This window comes from Mus caroli, unplaced genomic scaffold, assembly GCF_978045245.1.
Source record: "Mus caroli unplaced genomic scaffold, Mus_caroli_1 scaffold_3, whole genome shotgun sequence".
Classification (NCBI taxonomy): Eukaryota; Metazoa; Chordata; class Mammalia; order Rodentia; family Muridae; genus Mus; species Mus caroli.
The window spans coordinates 133,639,693-133,652,798 of NW_028227258.1; the positions used below are offsets into that span (position 1 = coordinate 133,639,693).

Below are 13,106 nucleotides of genomic sequence, written 5' to 3' on the forward strand. Positions count from 1 at the left end.
TACAATATACAAAGGGATATCCAGGGTGCCCAGGCTTTCCCACAGAGTGCAATCTCTTTAGAGCTCATAGCAATGGAGAGAGTAAGGCACTGTGCTTAGATCCTAAGTCACCACAGTGCAGGGAGTCAACTCTTGTCCTCTCTCTGCTCTCTTTCTGGATTTCTTCCGAAGTTCCATAGCACACAATCCCACTGGTGTGTGGTGCGTGTACCTCCAAGCACGTGGTGACTGTGCCTTGCGTCTCCTGGCCTTGCTTGTTGAGCTCCAGGCTCACCTGTTACTATTGGCTCAGGAGTGAAACCCGACAAAGATGAAAACGCTGCCCTCTAGTCTGGGCTTCACGGGTTGGTAGAGAAAGGTAGTTGCTTGGGAACATGATGAGAACACCAAGTCGTTCCCGGTGGGGAGAAAAGTCTGGAAACTGAGGGTCATCATAAAAGGTCCCTGAATTACTTGATAGTACTCCACTGTCCTCAGGACTTGGTAGTTCCTCTGGCAGTTTCTCGGTAGCCCAGGAGTGGAACATTTCTGTAGCATGAAGGAGGAGTCAGGCTCTCAGCTGTGAGCTGACAGGGCAGGAGTAGACTGAAATGGCCTTCAGGCCCAGTGAGCTTTGAGCCGGTGGGACAGTTCATGCATTTGGAAGGAACTGATGGCCCCAAGCTGAGAGGGCTACAGCCAGGCTTGAGACTGAGATAAAATGCTCAGTGCAGCTAACTTCACTTCTGACTCCGAGCTTCTGTACAGACTTCCCTACATGGAGGGAGATGTGGTAAAGAGGGCAGATCCCCAGAGATGTGAAGGTTGGCCCCTCCTGACTCCTCCCCTCCAAGAAGTCTGGATTCCCTCGGCTTCCTTCTCTTGTACCAACCTTTTCCTCATGCTAGCCCCTCACATGGGTGACTCCCCTCACCATGCTCTCTGTTGACAGCATTCTGTGTTGTCATTACACCCTTTACATCAACATATACGAGAGAGAGAGAGAGAGAGAGAGAGAGAGAGAAATACAGAGTGGATAAGATAAGGCCTTGTGTCATAGATCTTCATTTTGTTCACTGAACAGTGCTGGCACATAGTAGGCCCTTACTATAGACACACTAAATTAATAAACAAGGAGAAGGCACATGAGAGCAAAAAGCAAATGGCAGGGTCTGCTGTCTTCACAGATCTCCATGGCCCCGATTCCAGAGGAGCTCAGCTCCATGGGTTAAATGGAGCTGGGTCTTTCTCCCATGGCCTTGGCCATTCCTTCTCTAATTATTACAGTGCTAGGTCTTGAGTACTCATCTTCAGGTTAGCAACCCATGAATAACTGCTCCTAATTCTCCCTTTGTCCTCAGGTGACTGAGGTGCTGCAAAAACAAAGGTGCTGGGATGTCCCAAGCTTCCCATTGCTATGCTACAAAGCCAGTCTGAGCTGCCTATAGGAAATATAGGTTGGTAGAGAGAACAGGTTTTCAAAGCAGAGAGAGCCAGATTCAGTTCCAGGTTTCTAATTTAGTGACTTGGAGAAAGCTGCCCAGCTTAGCTTTTTCAATGGCACAGGAGGTGCCGGTGGCGTGCATGTTTTCAGGAACACTGCCTAGCACAAAATCTGGTGCACAGTGGGGCTCAAGCATATGGATTTTCTCAGCTCACTCTCTCTGCTGGGTGAGGGTTCCTTGGCCTGCCAGTTTGGTTGTCATGGTTACCCTCCATGCAGTTGTGGCAGACACCATTTGTCGGTTAACCTGAAGGCACCTTTAACCCCCACTGCCACAGCTCCTGCCATTTCAGAGTACCCCATAGCTGCTTCTCCTGGAACTCTGGCAGGGAGTTAAGATTTGTGACCAGATCTACAGCCAATGAGACATACGCAAACAGCCCTGGGAGCTTGTGCTTTTCCCAAAATAGGGAGCTAACACAGCTGCTGTCTTACAAACTCCTTTCAACTTCTTAATGCCTTGAATAAAAACATGGCGTCTGGAGTTACAACACCCATCTTGCAACCGGGGGCAACATGCCAACTACTGATGAATGATGCTGGGGAAGAAAGGTGGGAGGGAGGCAGAACTTCTGAAGATAGATAGCCATGCTCCTCACATCAGCTCTGGGCTGCGTGACTCTAGATTTCCAGTGATGAAGTAAGGGTGATTCCAGCCAAAGATACTTGAAAATGACCCTAAGTAAGTGTGTATGTATCTATATGTATATATATATATATATATATATATATATATATATATATATGTTTGTGTGTGTATACATGTATAGATATGTATATGTGCATACATGCATGTGTGTATGTATGTGTTTGCATACATGTATACATGTAGTATGTATATGTGTGGTGTGGTGGTGTGTGTGGGGGGTGGTGGTGTGTGTGTGTGTGTACACATTCACAGCAGTACTAGAAGAGAAACATGAAGAGGCAGAGTTTGACAATAGGGAAATCCTAGAACTGTACCACAGGAAGCAGGAATGGTTAGTAAAAAAGCAATGCCTCTCTTGATTAGCCTTCTTAAACACACACACACATACACACCAGTTATAACCAAAAGCCCCATCATTCCATCTAAATAAGCTGTGCATCCTTGTCTAGTCACATGACCAGGCTAGTCACATGACTATTGCTTCTTGAAGTCTTTGTTTCACATTATTAACAGGATCATTTTGGACTAGAGTTATACTATTTTCCCAAGAGGAAATATTTATGTTCTTAAATTCTTATTCATATAAAGCCAAAGCTGCTTGTAATCTCTGCTTAACTGCCTGTTTTGCAAGCTGTAAATGTCCCTGACAGGCCCTGGTTAACCTTGAGATGCATTACTGAATCCCAAAGACACTTCAGAACTTAAAGGAGAAAGTGCCCCCATTCCCACTGGCAAGGTGATGGCAAGAGAGGAGCAGGGAGGAAGTGGGGGAGGCAGGCCTTACGTTTCCTCCTGGCCATGGTGCAGCTCACCCTGACTGGAGGTGGGAAATTCACTCTTTCCTCAGCACTGGGCTGCCGTGCCTGCAGCATGACTAACAGCCCATCCCTGTGCACATTACAAACAGAACAGAGACAAATTATAGTGCCTCTCAGAAGGCAGGCACAAGGTACAGCTTCCGGCTGGGGCCTGGGGACATTTGGCACACAGTAACCTACACACACACACAAAAAAAGGCATTCTTTCTGACCTGGGCTGCCCCATCAGAGTGGAAGAGAAGCAAAGCAACCCTAGGCTAAAACTGCCGCTCTGGATGAGGGACTAGCCAGGAGCCTGGTGTGCACCACTGCAGCCACAGACTCTGAATGTCTCTGACACAGCTGGAAACACAGTGGCAAGACCAAGCCAGCAAGAGTCAGGATTCCATTTCCTCAGCTGCAATGTGAAGAGAACACATAGCGTGCGGGGTTGATATAAGAATTCAATAAGTTGATATGCTCTAAGTACCTAACATGACACGATGCACATAGCAGACATTTAACAAATAAGGCACAGAAGGACTCTCGGGGTCATTTATTATCAACTGGCAGCTCAGTCAGCGTGCATGTCCAAATGGAAGCCTATTTTCATGGCTGGGAAGCGCTGTAGAACCGTCCATGCTGTGTGTACTTGTTATCAAGCTATTATCTGTCTGTCTAAACCACCAAGCTACCCTCACCTTGGGATACTTAGGCCCTCGAATTTGTTTATCTGTCTGACATCTGACCACACTCTGCTAGTAGGGGCCCACAGTGAGAGACTTCCATGCTTCCCAGCCATGAAAATAGTCTTCCATTTAGACATGCACATGTAGTTTGTCTTTCCTTTTTGAAAGTTTTCAATAAAAAAATCATATACATGCGTGTGGTCCTTACGGAGATCTACTTAGACTACCGGTCGGAGCTTCAGAGAAGCAAGTTCTGGTTTAAAAGGAGGCAACAAGAGATGGACAACACCCACAGAGAGCTGGGTTATAAGAAACTGCTTGTTTCTTTAGGTCACAAAGAATCGTCAGAAAAAGCAGCCTTTCCTGAGATGTGTGAATACAAAGCTGCCCCACCCCATCTCTTAGCAAGTGTCAGACACTGTGTGATAGCTTTATAAATATTAACCCACTTTATGGTATTACAACATTGTGATAGATAATTGATTATTCGCATTTTGTGCAGGCCCAGAGAAGTTAAATGGTTCCCTGGAGGCACTGCAAGAATAAGAGGCATGGTCTGGTTTAGAGCCGTCCTGTCTGACTTCTAAGTATCAATCATCCTCACTCTCATTTCAGATACCTCCATGCTAGATGACCCAAGGGAGGGTCAGTGAGGAGGTCCAGGCAGCCGCAGCCACTGATAACCCCATCACAGAGAAAACAGAGGAAAGAGACAGCTCCCATTCCTGCCATGGTAAACTGTGGGGAGACGCATCCTCCACTGGATCAGTGCTGTCCCCGAAGGAAGGGAGACTGCTGCTGAGACTGAGGAGACAATCCCACCTGGTGGCACTACCTGGTGACTGCATTGGCATCTTCTGTCTGAGCAAATTCAGAAGGACCTATGTATGGGGCTTAGTACACAGGAAGCAGGAGATATTTACAAATGGAATTTCTACCCTGCTTGGCAATCTATCCAATGCGTTCTCTATGATACCTGCCTTCCGGTGATTCTCCCATTACATAACTGCTCACCTCATTTCCAGCTGACCCCCTTGTTCAAAGGGACATTAGCATGCTGCCTGAATAAAGTCTGTCTCTGGGATACTGAAGGAGCTGAGCAGTTTCTTGGCAAGCAGAGGAAACACCTACATCTGCAGAGAAGCTGCCACATTTGTGAGACAAGGCTCTTGAGTAGAGGTGAGCGACACAGCATGTTTTAAAAGGCCAGGCTCATAGGCAGGAGCCCACCAGGCATGGGGTGTGGGGAGGAGGCATTTTCTTGGACTTATTTCTATTACCTCACTAGCTTAACTATATGAGTAAATTCTACTGATGCAAAAACATTAAACAGGACAGAAATAAAATAAGACCTAAGAATTCATCATTCAAGTGCTCGAAGACCAAGTACTCTTATGCATTCCAGGATATTTGCAGATTGACCACCACCCCATTGTGTATGTGCATGTGCACATGTGTGCATGTACGTGCATACATGTGTGTATGTGTGTATGTATGTATGTACGTATGTGTGTGTGTTTCCACATCAGGGGAGTTGGAGTAAGGCTACATTAAGAGGAGGAAGCTTTGGTGTTTACATTTTACAGGATACTCCAGCGCCTCATCACTCAAGTGGTGCACAGTATTCCACTGGCTAGAGAATTCAGTTTTTATTCAACCAATTCTGATGGATGTGGGCTTGGCCACAGAGAACTTCCTTTACTACATATCTGTTGAGGCAATTACTTAGGACTATAAAATACCTGTCAGATTCCATCCTACTGAAGTACAATTCACAGTAAGTTTTAAAAATACCAGTTTAAACAGCCTAGGAATTTTGAACAGTTTTATTAATTTCAAATCTTTGAATGCTTATTATTAAACAGGAAAGCTTTCATTATTGCCCTGCATACTTACCAGAGAAATGAAACCTTTCCTTTTGCTTGAAGTGTTTTGACAGAATTTCTGAAAACGAGAAAGGAAGGGCCCCCAGGGAAAGCCAGCACACCAGGCAGATGCAATGCAGGCTCTCCTCCTAAACATTTGGTGAGATTTCCCCCGTACCCAGCAGCTTCCACACAAAACCAGACTACAGTGAAAACCCCATCTCCTCACACTCCTTTCCACTGATATCCTTAGGATATGCAGTTACTTTGACTTTCAAAAGAAAGTTCTTAACTGGAAAGATGGTTCAGTCATCATGAATAGGTTCTGTTCTAACACAGACCTAAGTTCAGTTCTGAGCACCCACATTGCATGGCACACAACCACCCATAACTCCAGCCTAGAAAGATCTGACACCCTCCAATGGCCTCTAAAAGCATCTGCAATCATGTACACATGCACACACACACACACACACACACACACACACACACGCACAGGCATACACAAATAGAAATCTTCAAAAAGGGAATTTGGAAAAATAGAAACTTCTACCAGTCCTTAAAAGCACCTCAAAAATAAACTAAATAATAGTCAATCAATAATAATAAATGATAAATCACATAATAAAACCAAACTATGGACTTTGGCATTTCACCTTCATTTTAAAGCCAGCACTTTCTTGGTGAAGCTTACAGAATCTAGTGCTGTTCAAAGTATCAATTATTCAATCAGCACTACCTGAAAATGCTGGAAGCATACATTTAATGTATGTGAGAGTTCAACATTTGAGATCATTGCTGAGGCTGGGATTCCTGTTGGTTCAAATAGACCAACTATTCCCCTACATGGACCAAATCCTGGAGCTTCATAGGTCTCTGGTGAATGCTCCACTAGGAAATGGGTTATACAGAGACAGCTAACTACACACACACACACACACACACACACACACACACACACACACACACACATGTGCATGCACACACACACATGCACAAACACACACAGAGACACACACAGTGGGAGTTCACTAAGTACACACCCAGAGTGATTGATTAGATACTTTCAAAGTCAACTTGCTGTCAAGTAGTCTCCTGCTGACAGACCACATTCCTGGGCACAAGGTAAGATACAGTAATGGCGAGGTTGTAAAGATCTCCATCTTCTCTGGTTCTGAGTAAAATCATGAAGTCATCAAAATAAAACCCCTGCCACTCCCCAGTATTCCTTTCTACTTCATCCTTTTCATCAGCTCTTCGGACAAGCTGCTTTTCCCCTTGACAGGTGAGGAACACAATTCACAGCCTAGGCATGGAGTTTTCTTCGAACAACTTATGTGCACAGCTATCTTTATAAAGAAGTTCACACCACAGTCTAAATGACTGACATTGTTGGACCTGTTTTCTCTGTGAGGACATTTTTAAAATTTCTTTTTGTAAAAAAAAATTATTCTTACATATTGGTATCACATCATCTTTAAACAGAATTTCTTAGCAGTTGTCTGAGAAGTCCAAGATTTGAATTCAAGTCCAAGTTCTGGATTGGCCAAAGGGAAAAGCTTATTCTAGGTACTCTCCTAAAAACAAGTCAGCCACAGAGGTCTTGTCTATTCTTTGACCAAATACACTGCACATAAATATAGCCCACCATGACACTTAAAAGATTAAGTCAGGGGTGAAAATCTAGACACTCGGCTCTTCCTTGTATAATTAGTCTTACTTTAAATTTTAGTTTTATTTATTTATGTGTCTGGATATTTTCTGCATGTTGTTTCTGTGCACCATGTGTGCCTGGTACCCTGGGAGGTCAGAAGAGGACACTGGGTCCTTTGAAATTCGAGTTGAAGATGGTTGAGAAGCACCACGTGGATTCTGGTATTTTGAATCCTTGGGTCTTCCAAGAGCAACAAGTGCTCTTCACCTCTGAACCAACCCTCCAGCTCCCGCCTGGTATATTTTGAAGTGGTTCAAATTATCTATGGCACAGATGTAAACTAGTTAACACGTGTTAAATACGACCACAGTTTGAAGAGTTGCTTACAACCAATTAAAATATGCATATCTCGTCTGGGATATATATTTTGTAGCGCATCCTCTCTCGGATTTGCAAATGGAATTATTCAAATGTGCTGATCATTAGCAGTTTAAATAAATGACATTTATTTTGGCAGGGGATTAATTTTTAACGAGGCAGCTGCTCTCAGACAGATTGCCGTCAGGTCATTAGAGGGACTAACTTTGAGAAGGGTGATTATTATGTTTTCAAGCTTGCGTTTCTCTAAAGAGGTGAATGATTTCATCAATGCTCGGAGACACTGGGTCTCAAAGACTTCAGTGTTTGCATGGAGCTCACCTGATTAAAAACAGTAACCAAATGGGGAGAAGCAAGTGAACTTTAAAAGAGAAATTCCTCAAATGTACTACTTGGATGAGAAATATGAGATTTATACAGAAGCTAGGCAAATGCCACACACACAAGACGAGGCTGCAATAAAGAAGAACCCCACAGATTCTTTTCATAGGGAGGCCCTCTTGATGCTGACTTATCTTAATTTTTTTTAACATAGTCATTTTAAAAGGCAATCAGACAAATCAAATAATAACCCATCTGTATAATACAGAACACACAAATCCACAAGAGACCCTCCTTTGCAGGGTGGGACAAGTGACTTGAGCAGTGATTTGAGCAGAGTTGGGAGACTCATGTTCAAGTTGAAGTTCAGAGAATGTCACCAACTGGGTATGCACCTGTGAAGACCTGGCCCCAGTTTCCCTCTTTGTAGGATTTTGACGGAAGGTCCTTGAGCTATGAAAGCAAACCCAGGTAGCAAACCTTTTGCCCACAGGGTGTCTCTCTGCCTAGTGCCTAGCCTGAGAACTCTGAACTGGCCCTAGCTCTCACTGTCCACAGTTTCACTTTCTCTTAATAGGGATTTATGCAGAAGCAATGTCACCAGCTCTTGAGGGGCTTTATGACTGTGACTCGTGTTACTGTGTTGGGATGAATGAAGGAGGGCTGCCGGGAAAAGCTTACTGAATGTGACAAGGGATCCATCAAAATTCTGTGAGATGCCAAGTCACACTAGAGGAAAGCCAAGGCATAGACCCGCATTCTACTTCATCCCTCCTACAGAGAAGAAACTTTGAAGTATTTACAGTGAACCCGAAGAAACGAGGAACCTGCTGCCATTTCACTATGAAAAGATGCCCCCGATATTTAAATTTTGGTTTAACATAGGAAGCCTTGAGAATATTAGCTTGTTAGTGGAATAAATAGGGTGACCAGTATATGCTGTGTTCTTGTTTGATAGAAGCAAAGAGTTCCTCGGTGCTAGGGCACAGAAGCCACAGAGAGTTACAGCAGTGTGCAGCCCATCTGAGAAAGCTAGAAGGCGTGATTTCTAAGCCTTTGTGACTGAGCATGGGTGTGCAGGCATATGTATGTCTGCACCTGCATGGGTAGGACAGATGTCAGTTTTGGCTATTATTTCTCTGAAGCCTTGAATTTTGATACAGGGTCAGTCATTGGCTTGGACCTTGCTAGGCTGGCTGGCTGGCAAGGCTCAGGATTCTCCTCGGAGCTGGGACTACAAGGCTGCATCACCATGACTGCCCTTTGCGTGGCTTCGGGAAGACTCACTCGGGGCCTTCTGCTTCAGAAGCAGGTACTTTGCCAACTGAGCTATCTCTTCCTGCCCTCTGAAACTTTTCACTTTAAAAGATGATGTTTAAACAAATAAATATATTAATCCTGATTTAAATATTGTGCATATATAGAAGTAATGCCTGAAACCCCTTTCATATGCACAGATGGAATATTTTTCTTTCTATAACATATTTTTTATCCACTTTACATCTCAATCACAGCTTCCTACTCCTTCCCTTCCTCCCAGTCCCACTCTTACAAATCCCTGCCCCATTACTCCCTCTCCCTCTCCGAGAAGAAGGGGAAGCCCCACCTTGGGTACTGCCCCACCTTGGGTACTACCCCACCCTGGGACATCTAGTCCCAGCAGTGCTAAGCACATCCTCTCACTGAGACCCAACCAGGCAGTCCTGTTAGGGGAAAGGGATCCAATGGCAGGCAACGGAGTCAGAGACAGTCCCCTCTCCAGTTGTTAGGGGACCCACATGAAGACCAAGCTGCACATCTGCTACAAATGTGTGTTGTGTGCAGTTGGAATAATTTTATGCATCATTAAAAATGAATCAAAAGACTTATTAGATGAAAAAGGATAAAAATAAGAATATATAAATATTGCCAAAACGAAACTATAACCAACAACACAACACTCTATTTCTCAAGAGTAAGAAGAATACATTCAAAAGCATAGAAAATAATTTCAATATCATTTTGTAAGTAGGAGACCAAATACTGTGGGTAAATTCATTACAAAACAGTTATTACTTGAGTATCTTACAATCTTAGATCCAGATACCATTTTCCAAATCTCCTTTTGTGTAAGCCACATCACAGGTGTCTATGAGGATCAACCCCTGAAAACCTGAGGACAAGGGGCTGGACATGGCTTCACAGACCAACCAACTCATACCTTGAAATCATATGTGGCATCCGGGTTCTCATCACAGGCAATGACTTCTGGTGCCATCCAGTAGGGAGTCCCGATGAACGTGTTCCTCCTGCCCACGGTTCGGTCAAGCTGGGCACTCACTCCAAAATCCACTAATGAGAAGACAGTTGAATAAATTAGAATCTCAGGTTGGATGTGAGGGTAAAATGAATGTGTGTTCTTCAGGCAGTAAAGTGTATCTATTACATAAACGTTATGATTTCATCTGGTTTCTTCTGTATAGAGAATATCACTATGTTTAGCAACATGTTTATCACTGCATAGAGAAGAAACTCAGTTGAGATAAACATCTCCATCATGTTGCCTGTAGGCAAGTCTGTAGGGGATTTTCTTGATAGATGATTATGGAGGGACCTAGCCCATTGCGGGTGGAACCATCCCTGGACAGGCAATCATGAGGAGGATAAAAACGCAAACTAGGCAAGTAGCATGGAGCAAGCCAGTAAGCGGCACTCCTCCATGGCCTCTGCTTCAGCTCCTGCCTCCCGGTTCCTGCCTTGAGTTCCCATGCTGACTTTGATGAGTAATGGAGTGTGACCTGAGACTTGTGAGCTGTACTAAATCCTTTCCTTAACCCATTTCCTTTGGTCATGATGTTTTATTACAGCAAGAGACACTTCATTAGGAGAGATTTTATCCACATTTTATGCACATTTTCTGGGCCAAGTAAAGCCCTTAAGATGGCATCATTCTCACCCCATCCATCCCCGGATCATTTTCATCTTCTGCCAGTGAGGGTCTATACCATTGAGCATTAACAACCTATGTCCCACACTTTACCCAGTCATCCTCCTGCTCCCATCCCTAGGACACTCCCCTCTCCTGTAAGAGCAAAATTACACAGAATACATCTTATTTCACATAACATAAGGCCCTCAGAGTTCAGCCAGGCTGTAACGTATGTCACAGTTTTCTTCCTTTTCAATGCTGAATAACTTTCCACTAAATTTCCATTTCTACATTTTATCTTTTCCTCTGGTGGTGGGCATTTGGGTCCCTTCTACCATTTCTATACCTCGAATGCCTACTTTTAAATTTAATTATTAAGTAGATACATATACCAGTGAGAAAATTACAAATTGTAGTATTTGATTATACCAAGGCTCCCCTGAGATCAAAAGAAGTAGGAGTTTGGTAAAAGCCTTCATGGCCACAAATGATAACACACACAAAATGGCAATCAAGACCTAAGAGTTTGTGTTAGACTGTCATTGTTTTCACATACTGTCCTACAACTGGTAAACGGTGTGGCTATTAATCAAACTATTTGTGTGTTTGGTTTTCCAAATCTACAATACAAAGATGAAGATAGCAACATAGAATAGGCCTGTTCACACAAGCTAATCTAAGTATCTCTTGAGAGATGTGGCATACATTGTACTCCCAACAAGAGCTTGTTAAACAGCACCAGCAAGTCCTCTAGGCTAGATTATCCGGTCTCTATACGTGGATCTATTTAGGTGCACAATATAAGTTCTTCCTTTTAAAAGCAAATATTCCTGTGATGAACATTTGGCTTCAAATGCTAATACAATGGGAAATTATGCATCTTATCAAAAGCGAAGGAGAAGTGTTCTAATCTTGAAATGAACATTTCCATGGACAGAAAATCCCTTCTAGATAACGAAATGAGAGAATTGCCAGATTTTCTGTGAAAGGGCCCTGGAACAGCTGTAACTCAGCCCAGAAGAGAGTCTCCATCTGAGTTTGGATGGATTTTGCCTGCGGGAAGACCCAGCCCATTGTGAGCGGCTCCATTCTCTGGATTTGGGGTCCTGGGCTGTCTCAAAGTGGGGAAAGTGAGTATATAAACATTCACTCCCCCTGCTCCTGGCTGTGAATCTGACTAGCAGCATCAAGTTCCCACTGCCTGGACCTTCTCCACTGATGGACTGTACTCTGCAAATGTGAGCAAAGACAGACACTTCCTCCTCTAAGTTGTTTTTTGTTTGTTTTGTTTTGTTTTGTTTGTTATTGTTTTGGTTAGGACACAGCAACAGAGGCAGTTATATATGTGCTCTGATATATTTGCTAAAGAAAAATATTTCTCCCCCAACCAACTCTGTCAGGGTGAAGTGGGGTGATCAGGTTGCACTCAAAGTGGACTCTGGAGAATCCCCTTTATACAGGAGCTGTAGGAAATAATAAAGTAAATTTACGTATAACTCAGCAGAACTGGATTATTCAAAATACTTCCAAATATGAATATTTTTCATGAGACAAACCCAAACCCAAACATCTAGGGCCATCAATACCCCATCATGTCAGCAGTGATACAAACCATCTATGGAGTGTAATAGGGTGATGCCCAGGCCTGTCACTTCAAATCATTACAGAGAACAAAGTTCTACACAGTGCTTACGTGTAGGCTTCTAGTCATCACACAAGCCACTCTTCAGGATGGTTTGAGAAAATACTTTTCAAATGGATAAAACAAACAAACAAAAAAAAACCCAATTTTTCTTTCATCTTTGGGGAAATGCCCGGCCCCCAAGTCAGCAGTGACAGCTTTACATAAAGGACTGCTGACACCTATTGTCTCCAGCAGTGCTGTGCCCCATGATGCTGTCCATACCTAGCTTAACCTCTGCATTTTCAGTCAACAAGACGTTCTGCCCTTTGATATCTCGATGAATCACTTTGTGCTGGTGCAGGTGACTCAGGCCCTAATGGAATGGAGAGGCGAGAGAGTTAGTTAATAGGATATAAACGAAGATGGAAACACACTATTGAATGCTAACAATCACCTTCAAACTTAACTCACCCAGAGATATTTGTAGGAGGTTATTTCATTTTCATATAGCTATGTTGCTGAGCTGAGCTACAGGCCACTATCAGCACCAACTGGCATATACACATGACTGTATGCTGACCAAATACATTAGATCTGATAATAGTAGATCTGTCAGATATGATGGGGTACTGATGGCCCTATGTGATTAGAAGCTCTGTGTAGAGCAAACTTCATGCACAATGGTACATCTGGGTTTCTACCAGCTTGAATTTCAGCTGGCACAGTGCTCTAGGAGTG

At 43.6% G+C, this 13,106-nt stretch overlaps 1 protein-coding gene across 5 annotated transcripts in view; it reads right to left on the reverse strand.

Annotated features, from left to right (window-relative positions):
- Positions 1 to 13,106, reverse strand: part of Tnik (TRAF2 and NCK interacting kinase) — a 403,188-nt gene that overhangs the window by 118,687 nt on the left and 271,395 nt on the right. For all 5 annotated transcript variants that reach the window (XM_021158657.2, XM_029475111.2, XM_029475112.2 and 2 more), the window contains exons 6-7: positions 12,651 to 12,741; positions 10,037 to 10,167 (exon numbers count right to left, since the gene is read on the reverse strand). In XM_021158657.2, the coding sequence (XP_021014316.1) occupies positions 10,037 to 10,167; positions 12,651 to 12,741 (222 nt within the window). The remainder of the gene's footprint in view (positions 1 to 10,036; positions 10,168 to 12,650; positions 12,742 to 13,106) is intronic.